This window comes from Saccopteryx bilineata, chromosome 4 (assembly GCF_036850765.1).
Source record: "Saccopteryx bilineata isolate mSacBil1 chromosome 4, mSacBil1_pri_phased_curated, whole genome shotgun sequence".
Taxonomy (NCBI): domain Eukaryota; kingdom Metazoa; phylum Chordata; class Mammalia; order Chiroptera; family Emballonuridae; genus Saccopteryx; species Saccopteryx bilineata.
The window spans coordinates 127,206,414-127,229,310 of record NC_089493.1 but is presented as its reverse complement, the minus strand read 5'-3'; the positions used below and the strand labels follow the sequence as shown (position 1 = coordinate 127,229,310).

Genomic DNA, 22,897 nt, shown 5'->3' with positions numbered 1-22,897 from the left:
GCTACTGTTAATCTCTGTCCTCTCCCCTTTTTATTTTTGCTTTTTTTGTCACAGTTTAAATTTGGTTTTATTGTGTTCTTGGTGGAGCTTTTACTTGTCGTTTTGTTTTGTTTTGTTCTTTGGATCTGGTTGGAAAACCCCCTTTAGTATTTCCTGGAGTGGGGGTTTTCTGATGACAAATTCCCTCTTCTTTTCTGTATTTGTGAATGTTTTTATTTCTCCTTCATACTTGAAGGATAACTTTGATGGGTATAGTATTCGTGGCTGAAAGTTCCTCTCTTCCAGTACTTTAAATATTGGGGTCCACTCTCTTCTAGCTTGTAGAGTTTCTGCTGAAAAATCCGATGGTACTCTAATAGGCCTTCCTTTATATGTTGTATTCTTCTTTTCCCTGGATGCCTTGAGAATTCTTTCTTTGTCGTTGGTTTGTGCCAATTTTATTATGATGTGCCTTGGAGTAGGTTTATTGTGGTTAAGAAAACTCGGTGTTCTGCTTGCTTCTTGAATTTGAGGCTTTGGTTCTTTCCACAGGCTTGGGAAGTTCTCGTCTATTCTTTGTTTGAATAAATTCTCCATTCCATTTTCTCTCTCTTCTCCCTCTGATATACCTATTATTCTTATGTTATTCTTTTTGATGAAGTCAGATAATTCCTGTAGGGCTTTCTCATTTTTTTTGAATTTTTGAGTCTCTCTCTTCTTCTCTCTGTTGTGCCTCAAGTTGCTTGTCCTCTATGTCACTAATCCTACCTTCTATCTGGCCTGTTCTATTAGCTAAGCTTGTTACCTTGTTTTTCAGTTCTTGAATTGAGTTTTTAATCTCTGTTTGATTTGTTTTTATAGTTTCAATTTCCTTGGTAATATATTCTTTGTGTTCATTGAGTTGTTTTCTGAGCTCCCTAAATTGCCTTTCTGTGTTTTCTTGTATATCTCTGAGTATTTTTAGGATTTCTATTTTAAATTCTCTGTCATTTAGCTCCAAGGTTTCCAATATATTAAATTTTTTCTCCATAGATTTTTCCACATCTATCTGTGTTACTTCTCTTTCTTTTGTATCCATGATATTCGATTTCATTTTTCTTAATGGCATCTGAGAGTGATCTTGTTGATAGCACTTCGCCTTCAGGGTGTGAAACTCTCGGATGCTCCAAGGATAGATTTTCCTGTCTCTAGTTGTTGAACTTGTTGAAATTTTGGGGAGATTTTTCGGTCTGTGTCTTCACGGTACCATTTCTATGACGTCACCTCCGCTGTCTACTCTTCCTGATAGTTTGCTATTGCTCTAGTATTCATAATGGCAATCCTGTTGGCCAGGTATTTTAATGAGATAGGACCAGGATTATTAAATTCTTCTTTAACTAAAAGATAATTATAAAAATACATCATGCCTATAATAGAAGTTCCAAGGAAATGTGGCACAAAATGGTGAAGCAAAAATTACTTCAAGATTAGTGTGAATCTTTAGTTAGCCTAAGTTTTCTAAAGTGTTAAAATTTAGCCACCATGCACTCACAGATAAGTATGTATTATTAGTAAAAAGAGAAGGTACAAATATTGATCACTTACGACCTATGCAATTTACGACCATTCGAATTTATGACCACAATCACTAGCCACGACTGCTCCATGTCTGGCAGCGCAAAGTGTTACCCAGCTGGGCGTACAACAGTGCAGATCAGCTTCCGGCAGCACTACCATCTCCACGTGTACCATTTTAGCTGTTATCCCAGACTCAGTACAGCAATTTGTGTTTTGTGTCTTGGATATTTTCATCAAACCCCTCCCAAGATGTCTACCAAGAAGAAATTGTCTTTGCAAATATTAAACCAGTTGTACTGGTAATGCAGTGTTTTACTTAAACCTGATGAATGTAAAAATAAAAAACAAAATGGTGTAGAGATGATACAAAGGGCATAAAATGAACAAAGAAAATTATGATATATAACAATAATGAAAAAGAATTATGATAAAATATGACTTAAAGATTTTTATGACATCATTTCACAGTACTGTACATATAGCCTACTCAATTTATGACCAAATCATGTTACAGCCAGTCTGTCAGAACCAATTGTGGTCATAAGTCGGGCACTGGCTGTAATAGCTAATTTGAGTGCTTACTTCGTACAGAGCACAGTACTGAGCATGTGTAGATTAAATCAGTTCATCCTCACAGCTTTTTGAAATAGTGTGATTATTATTCCCAGTTTATAGATGAGAAAACTGAGGCACAGAGAAGTTATTTGCTTATACATATATAGGAATTAGCAGAGAGCTGAGATGTGAATTCAGGCATTCTAGCTCCAGAGTCCACATTCTTAACCAACGTTCTATAAAATACTTACCATATGTCAGTGCCTAGGACTTGATCATGGTAGCTATTATTTTAACTTTTGGGGCATCAATTTCACACATTTGAGAGTACCCCAGTTCATCTGTTGAGAAAACTAGCTTTTCTAAATGCTACAGTTACTAATTCTTTAGGGATTTCAGTAATCCCACTATTAGAAAATTACCCCATTTTTTCCAAGCCCTTTGTTTAAGTATGTTTTCAATTATTATGTAAAGATGTCAGTTATCTTCAGTAGGAGTATAATTAGAGGTGGGTATTGGGTTAAGAGTGTGTGACATACTAGTGGGTTGGTGACATACCAGTATTGAATAAAATGTTACAAGATTCTAGGATGAAAGATATTATCTATTAAAGAAAGATAAAATAGAGCAATTACAATAAGTAAACAAAACTCATATCTATTATAAGATGAAGGCACAAGGAGGAAAGATCATTGGGTTTCACGTAGAAATGGATGGGCCAGAGGCACCTGTGTGTCAGAGGAAAAAAATGATTGAAATATGGTTAGAGCCTTATTTTTGTCTTGTGGCTTTGCTCTCTTATCAGTTGAGAAAATGGTAAGATTAAAATCAATGATGAATTAAGTGAATACTACAAGTAGCTTGGAAGATTTGGAGTTTTTTACCATTATATTACTAACAGGATTAGTTTCTTAATATCTGTTCTCAATTTTTCACTTTTCATAGTTATATTCTCCATTGCTAATTCCCAAGAAGGAAGGTTAATGCTTTTTTTTTTTTTTTTTTGTATTTTTTCAAAGTTAGGAGTGGGGAGGCAGGCAGACTCCTTCCTGCATGTGCCTGACCGGGATCCACCTGGCATGTCCACCAGGGGGTGATGCTCTGCCCATCTGGGGCATTGCTCTGTTGCAACCAGAGCCATTCTAGTGCCTGAGGTGGAGGCCACAGAACTATCCTCAGCGCCCAGGCCAACTTTTCTCCAATGGAGCCTTGGCTGTAGGAGGGTAAGAGAGATAGAGAGGAAGGAGAGGGGGAAAGGTGGAGAAGCAGATGTTCACTTCTCCTGCTATCTCCTGTGTGCCCTGACCGGGAATCGAACCCAGGACTTCCACACACTGGGCTGACGCTGTACTGCTGAGCCAACTGGCCAGAGCAAGTTAAAGCTTTTTGATTAGAGCAGTTATTATTGCAGTGTTCATTGTGTGTTTGCTCCATAAGGATATCTATATAAAAGTTATGATTATAGTTTTTAAATTATCTTTCGGAAGAAATTTGTTAATTTGTTTTTAATGGTGAAGTAGGATTAAAAGCAGTTTCTTTAGTAATTATTTCCTTTATTATAAGAAAGATAATGATTTTGCTAAATGAAATACTTATATATCTGAGTTATATAATGGAATTAAAGTCAGTTGATAACAACTTGAATATACTTCTGTCCTGTATCTTTATAATTTTTATTCTGGTCCATATCTGAGATTGAGTTAACCTCACTTCTGCCTGAAGTAGAATTAAGAATTTGGGGGAGGCTACTTTTTTTGTTTTTGTATTTTTCTGAAGCTGGAAATGGGGAGGTAGTCAAACAGACTCCTGCATGCGCCCGACCGGGATCCACCCAGCATGCCCACCAGGGGGCGATGCTCTGCCCATCTGGGGCGTTGCTCTGTTGCAACCAGGGCCATTCTAGCACCTGAGGCAGAGGCCATGGAGCTATCCTCAGCACCTGGGCCAACTTTGCTCCAATAGAGCCTTGGCTGCGGGAGGGGAAGAGAGAGACAGAAAGGAAGGAGAGGGGAGGGGTGGAGAAGCAGATGGGCACCTCTCCTGTGTGCCCTGGCCAAGAATTGAACCCCGGACTCCTGCACGCCAGGCCGACGCTCTACCACTGAGCCAACCGGCCTGGGCCTAGGCTACATTTTTTTTTTCGGTATCAGAATTAGCCTTTCAATGGGATGAGGATATACCACTGGGGAGAGGGTAAGGTGGATACATGTCTGACTAACAAACAGATATGTGAAGTGAGAAGGGGCCGGTAGTCTCATAAAGCCCTGGTTAGACCTTTAGCAAATCCAGTGTGGTTCTATAATAGATAGTAATGGACTACGTGGAATCTAAATCCTCTGGTATAGGCAATTGTAGAGAAAATTTGTTGTGCTTTCTAATATTGTAGTCAAAGCCAATTCATTCTAAGAATTCTGTGGGAAATTCAGACAATTATTTGGGATATGTATAAGAAAATCCTAAGTACAAAAGAGACGAAAGCAGAAGTGAGCCAGCTGTTTACCTGGTTCCATAAACAGGTTGCCAAGCTAAGTCCAGATATTATTACTGAAGCATTCATGGCTTTAGCCCCTAGAAAGGAAATAATAGTAATTACCAAACTTCACTGACTTGTTTGACTTTCATATAGCTGGATGTTCTTTCAAATAGGTAGAATAAGTCTGTGAGTGGGTTAACAGTCAACATTTGACATGCTAGTGTGATTTTATACTCTTCTTACTCTTTGGTACTTTGGTCTCGGGATCGGGCTTCAGTTCTACGAGACACCTCCATCCAGATTTTCTGGGTCAGACCTTAGGAAGATATGATAGCATTTTCCATTGAAAAGTAGTAATTCTTGGCCCTGGCCGGTTGGCTCAGCGGTAGAGCGTCAGCCTAGCGTGCGGAGGACCCGGGTTCGATTCCCGGCCAGGGCACACAGGAGAAGCGCCCATTTGCTTCTCCACCCCTCCGCCGCGCTTTCCTCTCTGTCTCTCTCTTCCCCTCCCGCAGCCAAGGCTCCATTGGAGCAGAGATGGCCGGGGCGCTGGGGATGGCTCTGTGGCCTCTGCCTCAGGCGCTAGAGTGGCTCTGGTCGCAATATGGCGACGCCCAGGATGGGCAGAGCATCGCCCCCTGGTGGGCAGAGCGTCGCCCCTGGTGGGCGTGCCGGGTGGATCCCGGTCGGGCGCATGCGGGAGTCTGTCTGACTGTCTCTCCCCGTTTCCAGCTTCAGAAAAAATGAAAAAATGAAAAGAAAAGAAAAATAAAAAGAAAAGTAGTAATTCTTAAATACATTTTCAGTACAATGTGTGATCTGAATTTTCTATTTAACTGCCTGGGCCTCAAGCATTAATTTTACTTTGATTTTCAGAAATTTATGTGTATTTCTTACAGTGATTTACTAAAGAAACTTAAACTTAAAAAAAAGGATGTGGAGATTTTATTATTTTTTACTAAATTTTTTTTCTTTTTGGCTATTCTATCTTGAATTATAGAATTAGCTCAGTGTCACCCAACACCCCCTTTGAGCCCAGAATTGCCTGGTAGTTGCCAGAAGGAGTTCAAAGAGAACAAAGAGCCCTCTCCGAAGTCAAAGCGCAAGCAAAGTGTGAAGATCAGCAGTGTGGCTTTGGAATCTGTGCACTGGCAAAATGACTCTGTGCAGATCATAGCAAGTGCCAGTGATTTAAAAAGCATGGATGAATTTCTTCTGAAAAAGGTACACTTTGAATGCTGAGTTAGGTAGCTGAGCAGCTTTGACTATGGAATACTTGTTATGTTGGGGTATGGCCCCTAGAGATCAAGGTGACATAGGCTTCATTAAGGTAGATGGTCTGTTCTTTGCCATGAAGGTGCATATAATATGATATGCATTAGTCAGTCTGGGCAAACAGAATTTAGGGTTTTAGGCTTTACTCTTTTTTTTTTTTTCTGAGACAGAGAGAGTCAGAGAGAGGGATAGATAGGGACAGACAGGAACTGAGAGAGATGAGAAGCATCAATCATCACTTTTTGTTGTGACGCCTTAGTTCATTGATTGCTTTCTCATATGTGCCTCAACCATGGGGCTACAGCAGACTGAGTAACCCCTTGCTCGAGCCAGCGACCTTGGGTCCAAGCTGGTGGGTTTTTTGCTTAAACCAGATAAGCCTGTGCTCAAACTGGCGACCTCTGGGTCTCGAACCAGAGTGTTCTGCATCCCAGTCCGACACTCTATCTACTGCGCCACCACCTGGTCAGGCTAGGCTTTACTCTTGGCTTCATTTTTACTATAACTGCCATGTTATATATTCCTTCTGTGAAGGTGAGGTTGTCATTGCACACTTGGAGTTGTCTTTCTGGTAGAACTATAAAATCATAAGTATAGGAAAGGACATTTAGAAATCATCTAGTAGTAATAAATAAAACACTTTTTTGAAAATGACTTGCACTTTCAGGGCAACAATAGGTGTTCACTTCTTTTCAATTGATTTTGTACAAAAACTCTCTCTATGGTCCCCAGATGAATGACCTGGATAATGAAGACAGCAAGAAAGACACATTGGTGGATGTTGTATTTAAAAAAGCCCTGAAAGAATTCCGGCAGAACATCTTTAGCTTTTATTCATCTGCATTGGCGGTGAGTTGGGCAATGTTAATATGTATCTTGTAGTTCAACACATGAAAAATTTGTCAGTACTGCAGAAGGTAATACAGAGGCTGTTCAGCTAGAGACTTCTTTAGTGTCTTGTTTTTCTTTTAGGTATGGGTAGAGAGAAGCATACTAACTGACCTCAGATTAATAGCTTCCTTGAGTAGTTTTCTTTTTCCCCCTTCTGGGTATATTTCCATCTTCTTAAGATACTGAATTTGGATATTCTGGGTAGGTTTCTGTTTAACCCAGTGGCTCTCTAATATTTTGACTTTCTATATCCTGTAGATCTAGCTCCTAATTCTTATAGTGTCTGGAGTTATTATACTGTTTTTTTCCAGTGGAATTAGAAGAGTTTTGTTCACTGATTTCCACCTATCAGTTTAAATCACTTTCAGATTTACTTTATACTTTCATATGATATTGGTTGTGGTTTAGAAAATTTATTTTTGATGCTAAAATATATAATAAAGCCAGACTTATGGGAGAGATTCTCAGGACTTTTTCAAATTATTACATTGTTTAAACTGTTAGGTATTTTACTAAAATTTAGCAAATTTTACTCAGCAGGTATTTCACAGTAGAGTGGGAGTTTATATCTATGAATATCACATGAACACATGGTCATGCCTGTTAGAAAGTATGTCAGGTTCCTAATCTTTACTCTGAATACTACCCAGAAATTGAATGTCTTTTTTACTTAAAGAATTTCTTCATAAAACCTTACATTTCTTCTTTTATTGCTTATTAGATAGATGATGGGAAAAGCATACGATACAAAGACCTCTACGCACTCTTTGAGCAGATTCTGGAAAAGACCATGAGGCTTGAGCAGCGTGATTGGAGAGAGTCTCCAGTCAGAGTTTGGGTTAACACTTTTAAAGTGTTTCTTGATGAATATATGAATGAATTCAAGACTTTGGAGTGCATACCCCCAAAGGTAAATAATCTATATTTTGATTTCTAAAATGATTAAATTATGAACTCTGCTTAAGAGTCTGTTTGGCACATCTGGTAAAACATTACAGTGAACAGGTCAACTTGGCATTACTTGAGGTTTAGCAAACTCCATTCTGTCCTATAAGTTCATCAGACCATATTTTCTAAACCTTCTGCAATTAATACATTCTTCACTGAGGTTGAATATAATGTTGTGCCCTCAAGGTTATACCCAGAGCTTTGATAGAGGTCAGTACATGAATTCTCTTTTGTGAAACAGTAGTTGAAGATGTGGTTCTCTGTATCATTTAGTGACCTTTATGAGAAGACCTACAAATTTTATTTCTCCTTGAATTAGGTTTTAGGAAAATGTGTGTTTTTGTGGAAACCTATATAACAGTAATAATAACCTTTATTTATTAAGTGTCAGGATTTGGACTAGGATTTTGATATTCTTGCTTCAGATCTATTAAATAACTATTGTGAAATCCATATTACAGAAGAGATAGCAGGCTTTGACAAACTTATATCAATGTGTTTCCTTTCAGTACCCTACCTGAAATATCTAATGATTAGGTATTAGGAATAATATTCATTGTTTTTGTTGATTATGTTTCATTTCATTTTCAGTTTCTCTAGTTTATATGTGTTTAGATTTATGTAAGATGGTGTTTTAACCATCTTAAATCGTTTTAGAAGTAGTCAGAGATAAACAGATCCTTAAATGTTCTTCTGTTCTAGATCTAGGTTAAGGTCTTATGCAGAAGATTCTTACTAGGCTTATACTGCCTTTGTTTATAATTTTAAAAGCTAGGCTTGGATTGTTATATACTAAGTTTATCAGGAAATGTCATGTAAAAGACTCTAGTTATGTCCAAAATGATAGCTTTTTATATTTAGCTCTGGGATGGAGGGTTTTCTACAGCCAAAATGGGGAAAGTGCAGTCTTTAAAATTAGTAATCACTTAATGAGTAAAATGAAATCATCATTTAAATTAATATGGTGTGGTTTCTGGGTTCAACTGAGGTTTAAAACACAATAATCTCTAAAGTATCTATTCATTCTGTTGCTTTTGTGAGCACTGGTTTATTACAGTTCAGAGTTTCTTGCCATAAACAAAAGTTGCTGGAGCAATGCGAGGTCTGGGATTTGACCCCCACTCAAGCTGCAGCAGTATTGTCAGCAGCTGCAGCTATGGCTGTAACTTCAGCTGCTTCAGGGTCTTTGCAGGTCGAAGGAAAAGACCTGATCCCCTCTTTCTTAGGTCATAAGAAGCTGGCTTTGGTATAGTAAGGCACTTAAAACAGTAGAGGAGCAGAAAGTGAAGAGGAGTCCTATGTCTTTTAGTGCCCGCTCTACTCAGGTTGTTGAAGCCAAAAAATATGCCATTCCAAGGAGTAAAAGCACAGGGTTTTCAAATCCTGCATCATAGTCAACTTCACAGTGACCAAAGTTAAAAAGTGATGAACGAAAAAAAAAATCTCAGAGTGAGGAAGGAAAAGGTGCTCAGTCAGCCCTGGTTTAGCCTTCCTTCTCACTGATGGATGTTTCAGACTGTCAGGAGATGAGACGGGGCTTCTCAGCCTTTTGAATGATTTCCACTCTGGAAAACTTCAAGCATTCGGAAATAAACGTTCCATTGGACAGATGGAACATATTTGGGGAATGCTGGAGAAATTAGCTTGTTTGAATTTGGAGCTCTGTGGGGAGTTAGAGGAACTTCCTGAGGATAAAAGAAAAACAGCTAGTGACTCTAATATGGATAGGCTTCTGTCTGATTTAGAAGAGTTGAATTCTTCCATTTGGCAGATGCACAAAGTGTTCAAAATATTTCTACCGGCTAAAATGAAATGCAGTTGCTTTCTTGTGGTTTGAAGAAAAGCAGCATTCTTTACTTTTCTAGCTGAATCCAGGAGCAGAATCATCTTCCACAATAAGGAATTAATAATTCACGTGCAAGTGCAGTGGTTGTTTTCATGTACTACTTTTAGTAAGGTTGCTGTAATTCACCATAACTTGAGGCCTGGGCCTTGTCAAGGCTTAATCAGGAAATGTCATGCAGAGGTTGTGTTGCTTATATGGTTGCCTTATGGGGTTTTACTCGACATGCATTGTACTCAGTGTTGTTGGTAGGGCAGAAGGAGTGACCTCCCTGAGCCCACCAGACTCACCGCACTGCTGCTCCTCTAGTGACGGTACACAGGCTTTCTCTGGCAGCCCAGCTGGTTTATGTGGACAATCAGTACACATGCTAGTGTTTTCCAGTGGCCAGTGATAACAAAATGCTAAATGAGTATTTGTAAAATTTGCTATTTTTAATAAAGTGGTTGTTTTAAATTTGAAAAAAAATTTACATTTGCATATTAGATTTTGGCCAACAATCTCAGCATTTGCAAAGAAGTAAGAGAGCATGTTGGTCTTTGTTATATCACAATTTTTGTATTTATTCCCTACCAGGTGCCAAAAACAGAAAGAAAGAAAAGAAGGAAAAAAGAAACTGATTTAGTAAGTCATAATCTTTTATGTTATAAAAAAGGATTTTAGACCAGCAGTCTGAAGTATGTCATTACAGTATTTATGTGGATGTATTTAAGAAATAAGCTTCTCTGCTACCTAGAGTGGAATCATTTTTAGCTTTAAAAAATTTGGAATGGCAAATGTAGCTTTGTCTGTTGCAATTTGACTTGTCAGTGGTTGCTTTCTAAAATGGCTGACTTCTCACCTACAAAACTGTGATAAACTGGTAATGTGTTACAGTGTATAGAAATCTGTTTTACAGCTGTCTGATATTCCTGGCTGGGCCACTGGGTTGTTTCTAGTCTTCTGCTGTTAGAAGTGGTCGATAGCGCTGTGTGTGTGTGTGTTGTGTGTGTGTGTAAGTGTGTGTAAGTGAGTGGTGGAGGGGGATGCCAGTGGCTGAGACCAGGTAGGTTCACATTGGATTTGGGCAGATGGTAAAGAAACTGTCCTGAAAGCATTGGGCCATTCCCATTTAATAGTCTCACAATGGAGGATGAGCAATCGGGCAGGGGAAAACTTCTCAGGCAAACAAATAGCAAAACAGCCCCTCACAGTGGTGGGCAGGCAGTCAGCAATCCACCCTCTGCCCTGAGGGCCGGCACCCATAGCTTTACATGAACTATACACATGTGGCGCTGCCACGTGCTCATGCACTGATCAGAGTACAAGAGAACAAGCCTTACAGCTGTTTGCCCAACAGTATCTCCCTGTAGTTTTAATTTGCTTTTCTCTTATTATCATTGAGTTGATCTCTTTTTATACCTAAGTATTATTTGCATTTTCCCCACAGCCTGCATGTTTCTGTTCATTGACCATTTTTCTATTGAGATTTTGGTCTTTCTCAATTTCTAGGAATTTCATATAAGGTAGATTACCTTTTGTCTGTGATGTAAGTTACAAATAGGTTTTCCCATTTTGTCAGTTGTCTTTTGACCTGCCTTTAGCTGTTATTTGCTGTATGGAAAATTTTTATTTTTATGAAATTAAGACTTACCAATCTTTTCTTTCATCAACTCTGAATTTTCAGTCTCAGTTTAACTTTCTCCCAACTAAAGGTGTGGGAGACAGGCTATAAGCCAGTGGTTCTCAAACTTTTGAAGTTGGGGTGCATTTAAAATCCTACAAATAATTATAGGTGCACTAAATACAAATTTCTGAGAAATGTTATAATAATCAAGTCAAATATTAAAGAAAAAATATATAAAGTCCAAGCGTGCTTTTATGGTAATTAAACTAAATAAATACGACACAAATTAAATTTATTCTGACATTAAAAAACATTTTTATGTTACATTTTTTGAGTTATGCTTTTTAGAATTCGTAAAAAAAGAGGGGTTAAAAAATAAAACGACAAAGAAGTTATCTTTTTATATATATATAGAGAGAGAGACATCCTTAGTAAGATTTAGTAATATCAGCAGGTCCCGATGCAAATGTGTTAAGTGTTTTCGTTCTTGTGTTTATGAGAAACATGAGCCTGATGTGTCCTAGCTATTTCTTCAATGTTTGGGCATATATTTGAAAGGAAAACTCTCATTTCCTCATCAATACATTGAAGAATTCCTCTCTTTTTACTCTTAATTGTGTTAAGTGCAGAAAACCCCCACCATACATACCATCTTAACTTTACACCAAACAAAGGATAGAAGAAACTTGCCTCCAGTCTTTCTGGGGAACATGGGAGTTAGTGTAAACAATCTAGCACCACAGCTTAACAGCCTTTTGCAACCTAATCAGGCAAGTGAGGTGGGGGGTTGGGCAGACTGTCAGCTTACAGCCAATTCCCACATCTCTGTCCCCCCAAAATCTAAACTCCAAAATCCCTGTTGGTTTTTTGGTCCCCAACAGGCACATATTTCTCTGTAATACCATAGGGCGTACCTGGAAATCTTCTAGGGCGCACCAGTGCACCCTGGCACACAATTTGAGAACCACTGCTGTAAACTGATGAAGTCCTTATATAGCTTAGCAGGGGTCGTCAAACTTTTTATAAAAACCGCCCACTTTTGCAGTGCTGGTCAACCTGGTCCCTACCGTGCAACCAGACAGTGCTGCGATTGGCCCATCATGAAAGCTGGAACGCCCACTAGTGGGTGGTAGGGACCAGGTCTACCAGCACTGCAAAAGTGGGAGGTTTTTATTGTATAAAAAGTTTGACGACCCCTGGTAGGGCTTAGTTTGACTCAGCCCTTCCCCACACCCTTTTAAGACTAAGATTCTCCCCACACCCTTGACTATTTCTTAGTGGGAGGAGGTGCACTCTTATCAAGATTCTTGTTTATGCCTCAGATGTGTGACTTTATATCAGAGACTTCCTTATTTGCATATGGCTCTGTACTATATAATAAAGGGCTTTACTCTTGCAAGCTATGGGCTGTGCAGAGACCTCCCGATTCCATCATTTTCTCTTTGAGTCTATTTCTTCATTCTTTACCATTCTCACTCAGGACCTGGACAATTACTAGCTGCGCTGGTCTACGGCATAAAGGTTAAAAGAATTTCTCAATTTAAGACTTTAATAGGCACATTTTTTTTTTTTTTGTATTTTTTCTGAAGCTGGAAACGGGGGGGCAGTTAGACTCCCGCATGCGCCCGACCGGGATCCACCAGGCACGCCCACCAGGGGGCGACGCTCTGCCCATCCTGGGCATCGCTCTGTTGCGACCAGAGCCACTCTAGCGCCTGGGGCAGAGGCCATGGAGCCATCCCCAGCGCCTGGACTATCCTTTGCTCCAATGGAGCCTCAGCTGCGGGAGAGGAAGAGAGAGACAGAGAGGAAGGAAAGGGGGAGGGGTGGAGAAGCAGATGGGCGAATAGGCACATTTTTGTTTTTACACTTAAATTCTGATCTTTATGGAGTTTGTCATAGCATATAGTATGAAATACCAATCTAATTTTACATCTTACCAAACTTAGCATCATTTATTTAAAAGCTCATTTTTACCCATCATTTGAGATGATGTCACCCTTTTTATATTCTAAATTTCCCTTTATGCTTGGATCTTTTTTATCCTGTTTCATTAGTTGATCTGAATATTCATGAGTTAATTCCACATGACTTTAATTATTAAACTTCTGTTATGTGTAATAATTGCAGGGCCAGGTATTCCCTAATTACTTTTTTATTTAGCACTTTTTTGGCTATTTTTACTTATTTTTCCATATCAACTTTGAATTTACCTATCTAGTTTTATGAGGCAAAACTATTACTACTTTCCCTTAGCTTCTCTTAAAAGTTCATATAGAACTGACACTTTTATAATTTTGAATCTCTTCATCTTTTCAAGTCTATTTTTGTGTCCTCTTGAAGGGTTTTAAAGTTTTTTATATATAGATTTTTGTTATTTCATGTTACATCTGTTTCTGGGCATTTTATCTCACCAGAGAGAATCACTATAGTTAATAATGTGTAAATCCTTCTATACTTTTTCTATGCTTATATAAACTATTTAATCTGGTGGTTCTCAAAGTGTGGTCTTCAGGGGTTTCTGGGACTTTCAGAAATTTGGAAGATCAAAACTATTTTCAAAATAATAATAGTAACATTTTTCTTCACTGAGTTGACACAAAAGCAATTATGGATAAAACAGCTGACAACTTAGCACAGATCAAGTCAGTTACTCCAATTGGGGATGGAAAGTGTGCAATAGCTGCTAATGGTGGTTGTCTTAAAAGAAAAATCACTTGTAAATTGAATTGTAAACTGATCTAGCCTTTTAAAAAATTGTGGCAAGATCTATATAATAAAATTCACCATTTTAACCATTTAAATTAGTATATAATTTAATGTGGTTTAGTAAATAAACAAGCACTGCATAAAGACATTTCATTCAGTTACGGACTGCATGTGTGATGGTGGTCTCAAGATTATAATGGAGCTGAAAAAAATTTTTTTTAAATTTTTTATTTATTCATTTTTAGAGAGGAGAGAGAGAGAGGGAAAGAGAGAAACAGAGAGAGAGAAGGGGGGAGGAGCTGGAAGCATCAACTCCCATATGTGCCTTGACCAGGCAAGCCCAGGGTTTCGAACCGACAACCTCAGCATTTCCAGGTCAACACTTTATCCACTGCGCCACCACAGGTCAGGCCCGGAGCTGAAAATTTTTGATTGCCTAGTGAGGTCAAAGAGCTTTTATAATGTCAGAGTATAACCCTTTCCTCCTGTGTGTGGTGATGCTGGTGCAAACAACCCTACCACATTGCCAGTAATATATAAGTGCAGCACATACAGTTGTGTACAGTGTATACAATACTTGTTAATAAGAAATGATGTTACCGCACTGCCAGTCATATAAAAATGCAGTTCATATAGTTGTGTACAGTGTATACAATACTTGATAGTAAGCGACTGTGTTACTGATTTATTATTTACTATACTATGTTATTTATTGTTTTTAGAGTATACACTCTCTACTCATACAGAAAACTTTGCTGTGAAACAGTCTGCAGTGCCTCAGGCACCTCATGTTTACTGTGTCTCTTTTTTGTGTGTGTGTGACAGAGAGAGATAGAGATAGGGACAGACAGACAGGAAGGAAGCGAAATGAGAAGCATCAGTTCTTCATTGTGGCACCTTAGTTGTTCATTGATTGCTTTCTCATATGTGCCTTGACTAGGGGACTACAGCAGAGCAAGTGACCCCTTGCTCAAGTCAGGGACCTTTGGGCTCAAGCCAGCGACTATAGGGTCATATCTATGTTCCCACACTCAAGTCAGCGTCCCCACGCTCAAGCTGGTAAGCTCGCGCTCAAGCCAGATGAGCCTGCGCTCAGGCTGGCAACTTTGGGGTTTCAAACCTGGGTCCTCTGCATCCCAGTCCGACACTTTATCCACTGTGGCACTGCCTGGTCAGGCTACTGTATCTCTTGATTGTACCATTTTCTCTTGTGCTTGATTTAATTTGAGGTTATTCTGTAAATCTGATGTAGCTTAAGTGTATGGTGTATACCAAGTCTACAATATTGTACAGTAGTGTTGTAGGCCATCACATTCACTTAGCGCTCTCTCACTGACTCACCCAGAGCCACTTCCAGTCCTGCAGGCTCCACTCATCATATGTGCCCTATAGGGGTGTACAATTTTTTTTACCTCTTATATTATTACTATACCTTTTCTGGGTTTACATACATATATAAATATTTAACGTTGTGTTAATAATTGCCTACAGTATTCAACATAGTATCATGCTGTGTAAATTTGTATCCTATACCAGTGGTTTTCAATTTATACTTGGGGACCAGTGAAAATAGGAGAATTATTTTGGAGACCACTAAAGCAGAAATCACCCTGAGCTTAAGTGTATTTGACTAAGACCATTGGGTCTATAATCTTCATACAACATCAGGGAGGTTAACTATTTCGCATACTGACACAAAATTTCTGGTGGACCAGTCGTTGAAAACCACTGTAAATAGGCTATTCCATTTAGGTTTGCATAAGTATATTTTATGATGTTTGCACAACAACAAAATCACCTGACGACGCATTTCTCAGAACGATATCCCTGTTGTGAGCAGCACATGACTGTATTTACTACATTGGTCACTCCCTGTTCTATCTTCACGCACCCCTGACAACCAGTAATCTACTTTCTTTCTCTGTGGATTTGCCTATTATGGACATTTCATAGTGATTAAAAACGAAATAAAACATACTTTTGGCCTTTTGTATCCATCTTTTTTCACTTAGCATAATGTTTTCAAGATTCATGCATGTTGGAGCCTGACCTGTGGTGGCGCAGTGGATAAAGCGTCGACCTGGAAATTCTGAGGTCGCTGGTTCGAAACCCTGGGCTTGCCTGGTCAAGGCACAAATGGGAGTTGATGCTTCCAGCTCCTCCCCCCCCCCGTCCCTCCCCCCCCCTCTCTGTCTCTCCCTCTCCTCTCTAAAAATGAATAAATAAAAAAATGTAAAAAAAAAGATTCATGCATGTTGTAGCATGTGTGGTGCTTTATTCCTTTTTATAGCCATGTTATAGTCCATTGTATAGATTATACTACATTTTATTTATTTATTCATCTAGTTTATGGACTTCTGTGTTTTCCCACTTTTTTTTTTTTGAGAGAGAGAGACAGCAACATTGAGCTACTCCTGTATGTGCCCTGACTGGGGAATTGAACTGGCATCCTCTGCACTCTGAAATAATGCTCCAACCAACCGAGCTATCTGGCTAGGACTTACTTTTTTTTTTTTTTTTTTTTTTGTATTTTTTGTATTTTTCTGAAGCTGGAAACGGGGAGAGACAGTCAGACAGACTCCTGCATGCGCTGGACTGGGATCCACCCGGCACGCCCACCAGGGGGCGATGCTCTGCCCCTCCGGGGCGTCGCTCTGTTGCGACCAGAGCCACTCTAGCACCTGGGGCAGAGGCCAAGGAGCCATCCCCAGTGCCCGGGCCATCTTTGCTCCAATGGAGCCTCGGCTGCGGGAGGGGAAGAGAGAGACAGAGAGGAAGGAGAGGGGGAGGGGTAGAGAAGCACATGGGCACTTCTCCTGTGTGCCCTGGCCAGGAATCGAACCCGGGACTTCTGCACGCCAGGCCGACGCTCTACCACTGAGCCAAACGGCCAGGGCCAGGACTTACTTTTTTTGTTGATTTTCAGAGAGACAGAGAGAGGAAGGCAGAGAGAGGGGCGGGGGAAGGGAAGCATTTGTTGTTCCACTTAGTCGTGCATTTTTTGATTACTTCCCATGTGTGCCCTGACCAGGGATCAAACCCCCAACCTTATTGTTTTGGGATGACGCTCTTAACTGACTAAGCTAACCAGTCTGGGCCGTGTTTTTCTACTTTTTAGCTAGTATGAGTAATACTACTAGGAACATTTGAGTACAACTTTATTTTTTTAGCAAGAGAGAGAGAGGCAAAGACAGAGACAGGAAGAGAGAGAGATGAGAAGCATCAGTTTCTAGTTGCAGCACTTTAGTTGTTCACCGATTGCTTTCTCATATGTGCTTTGACCTGGAGACTTTAGGTGAGCCACTGACCCCTGGCTCAAGCCAGCGATCTTTGGGCTCAAGCTAGTGACCTTGGAATCATAGTGATTATCCCAAGTTCAAACCTATGACCCCACACTCAAGCCGGATGAGCCCATGCTTAAGCTGGCGACCTTGGGGTTTCAAACATGGGACCTCAACATCCCAGGTTGATGCTCTCTCCACTGCACGACCACCAGTCAGGCTTGAGTACAACTTTTGTGTCATATGTGTCTCTAGCCACTTTTTTTTAATAGTGTAAAGCCAGTGGCCATGGCCACTATCACAGCCACCTGGCCCATGCAGGTTCACATTGGATTCGGACAGTCAGTAAAGAAACAACGGAGCCAAAAACTGATGAGCCATCATCTTTAATCCTAGTTTGCACCCGGCGGGCAAGTAAAAACACACACTGGGCTCCAAAACCCACTTACATTCAGTGCTCACAAAGCTACTGACTTATCCAACTTTCCTAGAATCAAAGGTTTCTAGCTCACCAGACTTAGTCACCTCTGTTCCCCATCTCCTTCCTTCTCCCTGCACAAACTCTGCACTAACTGGCTTCTCACTCAACACTCCGCCATCTTGGCTCCTTCTCCTGGCCTCCTCTATCTTTCTCTGCTCTCCTCTCTGCTCTCTCCTCTAATGATAATCTCAGGGACCAAGAGAACAAGATCCCGTTCTGCCCCCATTTTATAGTGTAGAAATCCAGACCTTTAATCCAATATACAAAATAGGCAAGTCTCTAATACAAAGTCACTTTCTGAGGCATGATAGGATTGTACCACCCCATATTAAAAAGGGTGGGAAAGGCTTAATCCTAAAAACAAGCCCCATGCTACAAGGATTCTGCCTGCCCACAGCCCACAGAGACACACATTAATATCACCTGGGCAACGGCCTTCACGTGGGCAGCGCCATCTTTAACAAAGTGAGCATAATATATTTTATCTGCCCAACAAATAGCAATCACTTTTACTTTATTAACAAGCAGTACTTATTTAGACTTTGGTAATTGGCAGACATTTTTTCTAAAAATGTACAGTGACTCTATCACTTCAAAGAAAACTTCTGACAGTATTATCAGTAAAGTTTGAGATCTCAAGCAAAAAATAGGATTGTGGAAATATTTGCTGCTATGAGTATGAGAACTTTCCATTAAAGATGAGATTTCTGATGAGATTGTTAATGATATAAAGGAACATGACTTTTTGATGGTGTATAATGTGTCTACGTGGAAGGGCTACACAGTGTATACTCTCTGAACTAGTATTCTCCAAATTACCAATGCAAAATACTATAAAATCATGTATAAGTAAAATATCCATTTAAAGTGCAAGATAGACTAAACAGTTTTTAAAAAGAAAATTATTGAGGTAAATTTAATTACAGTGTAATTTATCTCTTTTAAGTGCACAGTTTAGTGATTCTTTCTTCTTTTTTTTTTCTGAAGTTGGAAACGGGGAGGCAGTCAGACAGACTCCCGCATGCGCCCGACTGGGATCCACCCGGCACGCCCACCAGGTGGCGATGCTCTGCCCATCTGGGGTGTCGCTCTGTTGCAACCAGAGCCATTCTAGCACCTGAGGCAGAGGCCACAGAGCCATCCTTAGCGCTTGGGCCAACGTTACTCCAGTGGAGTCTTGGCTGCGGGAGGGGAAGAGAAAGACAGAGGAAGGAGAGGGGAAGGGGTTGAGAAGCAGATGGGCGCCTCTACTGTGTGCCCTGACTGGGAATTGAACTCAGGACTCCTGCACACCAGGCCGATGCTCTACCACTGAGCCAACCGGCCAGGGCCCAGTTTAGTGATTCTATCTAATTTTAGAACATTTACATTACCCCAAGAGGATTTTTTATGCCAGTTTGCAGGCCTTGCCCTTTACCATTTCCAGTTTCAGGTAATTGCTAATTTACTTTTTTTTTTATATTAGCATTTTCTGAATATTTCATATAAATGCAATCATACAGTGTGTGGTCTTTTTTGCATTTGGCTTTTTAACATAATGTTTCTGAGATTCATTCAGTAGTTAGGTGTTTTTAGTGCTATTCTATTGTAGGGATATATATCTTATTTATATTTTTATCATTTGATGGGTATTTGGGTTGTTTCCACCTTTGGGATGTTATGAGTAATGCTGTTGTGGATATTCATGTACAGGTGTGAACATGTTTTCAGTTTTCTTGGGTATAAACTACCTAAGAGTAGGATTTCTGGGTCATATGGTAACTCTGATGTAGATTTTCAAAAATTTCCAAACTGTTTTCCAAGTGACAGTGTCATTTTACAGTCCCAACTGCAGTTTCTGGGGGTCTTTCCACATCCTCACCAGCAGTCATGCTGTCTTTTTTACTTAGAGCCATTCTGGTGGGTGTGAAGCAGTACCTCCTTGTGGTTTTAATTTGCATTTTCCTGATGACTGATGATTTCAAGCATCTTTTCGTGTGCCTGTAGGCCATTTGTACTTCTTTAATGAACTGTCTGTTCAGTATTTTGCTTGTTTTTAAATTGAGTTATCTTTTTATTATTGAGTTGTAACAGTTCTTCATATATTCTAGATAGAAGTCCTTAATCATATACATGATTTGCAAATATTTTCTCCAAGTCTGTGACTTGTCTTTTTATTTTCTTAATGGTACCTTGAAATAAAAGTTGTAAATTTTAATGAAGCCCAGAAAAATGGATTTTAATATCACAGAGCATGAAGAATTCTTTTATGTCGTTTTAGATTTCATATTTCAATTAACCTTCAAGTTATTTATAGAGTTTTGATGTAGCATCATCTGAAAAGATAATTAAATTATCCTTTTTTTTTTCCAATTTCAAATCTGTATCAACTTGGATTTTCTTCATATCTTTCAAAGTAAACCGCACCTGCCAACAGGTTGAATGAAAAAGTGGATATGGGCCTGACCTGTGGTGGCGCAGTGGATAAAGCGTCGACCTGGAACGCTGAGGTTCCCGGTTCGAAACCCTGGGCTTGCCTGGTCAGGGCACATGTGGGAGTCGATGCTTCCTGCTTCCCCCTTCTCTCTCTCTCTCTCTCTCTCTATCTCTATCTCTATCTCTATCTCTCTCTTCTCTAAAATGAATAAATAAAACAATTTTTAAAAAAGTGGATATGGGAATCCAGGTGTCTTTTATTAAGCCAGACATTAAAGAGGTCTACAAAAAGTTAAAACAATACTCCTCTTAACATTGCTGTGTTTGTTTTAAAGGCACAGTTTTTCATAAAAATGTTATTTATGTTAACACGTAATTTTAAATGAATTGGATAGTACAATTTTTTTCAGTTTCAATTTCTAATATAGTAAATATAGCAGATATAGCTCATATAAACAGAAGTTCTTTGTGGTCATCAATAATTTTCAAAGTGTAAAGGTGTTTGAGGTTAAAAATACAAATTTGAGAACTGCCTTAACATGCTGATTGAACTCACATAAGACAGCTCATATGTGTTTTATGCATTGCTTTCTAATTTTCGTATAAGTTGGTCTTGTTTCTCCACAAAATTGTTAGTTTTTGAAAGCAGTGAACACATATTTTAATTTAACTTTATTTTTTAGAAGATCTTTCTTTTCTTACTGCATTAAGTGCTGAAAAGATTTACTCCACTCCACTCCACTGGGTTTCTCATTGGCTGACAATGTTAGGGTGACATGTGCTGTTGGCTATAACATAGATAGCCATGTTTTTCTTTCAGGTGGAAGAGCACAATGGCCACATCTTTAAGGCCACTCAGTATAGCATTCCTACGTACTGCGAGTACTGTTCTTCTCTGATATGGATAATGGACCGAGCCTCTGTTTGCAAATGTAAGTGTAAGAGATCTTTGAGGATTTTTAAAACTACTTGATGCTTCTATTTCCCTAAGTTTTCTTATGTCTTCTTTAACATAAAATAAAAAGTCATACTTCCTAATTTTTTAACCTCATCTCTCACTACTGTCTTTCACCTACTCTCAGTAGCCAAACCAAATATTTTTATATTCTTTAGTCACTGTACTTGGAGATCACTCTATCTGAAATGCTCTTCTTCCAGATGTTAGTAGGACATACTGTTTCAGTTAATTCATGTCTGTACTCAAATGTTACATCATAGAGAGTTCTTTCTTTACTTTCCTACCTAAAATGCCACCCGGTTCCCTGGTACTCTCGGTTCCCTTACTCAGCTTTGAAAGTCTTTATAGCATTTGTCACCACTCAAGATTATATTAAGTATTCATTTGTTTTCTTGTTTTGTTAGTTTGTCCTACTAGAATGTATACTCTATAAGGTTGGGAAACTTATCTATCTCTTCTGTATCACCAGTGCCTAGAACAGTTCTGGCACATGGTAAGTTTCAATAACTACTTGTTGAGTAGATGGATAGATTAACTAACGAATTCTTAGATTATAACCCAAAAGGTACTTTTTTTCTTTACTGTAACCCTTTCATCAGAATATATAAATTCTAGAGTGTGAATAGAGACTTTTTTTAGGTCAACTTGGTTCTGGCTTACAGAAGACCTTTTTCTATTTCTGTCATTTCATGATAGACTCGAGTGCTGTCATTAATTCTGTGAGGGTTTATTTACTGCTGGGCTAAAACTGAAACATTAGGAAGGGTTGAGTCTACTATGGTAATAAGGATAAAAGTCATATGAAGGGAACATGAACTCTAATCTGTGACTCAAACCATAGAGATAGATAAGTATTCTACTGGAATATGGGGGCGGGGGCGCCGAAAGGGTAAACAGTCTTGAAAGAATAAAAAAATTTTATAGACATTGGTTAGAAATATTAGGCATGTTTTTCAACTTTATATTTCTAAATAGAATGGGCTAAATAAAGTAAATTGAATTTACAAAGAACATGTTAAATGCTTTTCTTTCTAATGTACAGAGTAGAGTGTGTGTATATATATATATATATATATATATGATACTTTGGCAGTCTCAGATTTAAAGAAAAATTATATACAAAATAAACTTTTAATCTTTTTAAGTTCATGTCATTGATATACAGACTTCTAAAAATTCTCTCTTAACCTGCTTTTTAGTATGCAAGTATGCTTGCCACAAGAAGTGCTGTCTGAAAACCACAGCCAAGTGTTCTAAAAAGGTAAGAAAGAAGTTATTATCTATGAATAATAATGAATAGAACTGATGGGTTATTTGGTGTCTCATGGAAAGAAATCAAGGCCTCTAGGATAGTTTTATAGAGCAGTAGGTTTCAAACCTTTGATTTTCAAATCACAGTAAGAAATATACATTTGATGTCATGATCCAGCATACACATAAAAGGAGATATATATTAATATCTGAATTGATTTTCTGAGAACTATATTTACCTTTACTACATGGAAGCTACTAAACTGATTGCCCAATAATTTATTAAAGCACTACTTTTAAAGGTTTCTTTTTTTGTTTGTTTGTTTTACAGAGACAGAGAGTCAGAGAGAGGGATAGACAGGGACAGACAGACAGAAACGGAGAGATGAGAAGCATCAATCATTAGTTTTTCATTGTGCATTGCAACACCCTAATTGTTCATTGACTGCCTTCTCATACGTGCCTTGACCACGGGCCTTCAGCAGACCGAGTAACCCCTTGCTGGAGCCAGCAACCTTGGGCTCAAGCTGGTGAGCTTTTGCTCAAACCAGATGAGGCCTCGCTCAAGCTGGCGACCTTGGGGTCTCGAACCTGGGTCTTCCGCATCCCAGTCCGATGCTCTATCCACTGCGCCACCACCTGGTCAGGCTAAAGGTTTCTTATTTTATTAAACAC

The 22,897-nt window shown here is 39.1% G+C and overlaps 1 protein-coding gene and 1 pseudogene across 5 annotated transcripts in view; both read left to right on the top strand.

Moving 5' to 3' along the window:
• The window catches only part of MYO9A (myosin IXA), a 290,547-nt gene that overhangs the window by 239,771 nt on the left and 27,879 nt on the right, over positions 1–22,897 (top strand). For all 5 annotated transcript variants that reach the window (XM_066277973.1, XM_066277974.1, XM_066277975.1 and 2 more), the window contains 6 exons: positions 5,565–5,788; positions 6,572–6,688; positions 7,452–7,640; positions 10,098–10,145; positions 20,834–20,945; positions 22,171–22,232. In XM_066277973.1, the coding sequence (XP_066134070.1) occupies positions 5,565–5,788; positions 6,572–6,688; positions 7,452–7,640; positions 10,098–10,145; positions 20,834–20,945; positions 22,171–22,232 (752 nt within the window). The remainder of the gene's footprint in view (positions 1–5,564; positions 5,789–6,571; positions 6,689–7,451; positions 7,641–10,097; positions 10,146–20,833; positions 20,946–22,170; positions 22,233–22,897) is intronic.
• Positions 8,570–9,515, top strand: LOC136333971 (coiled-coil domain-containing protein 28A pseudogene; annotated as a pseudogene).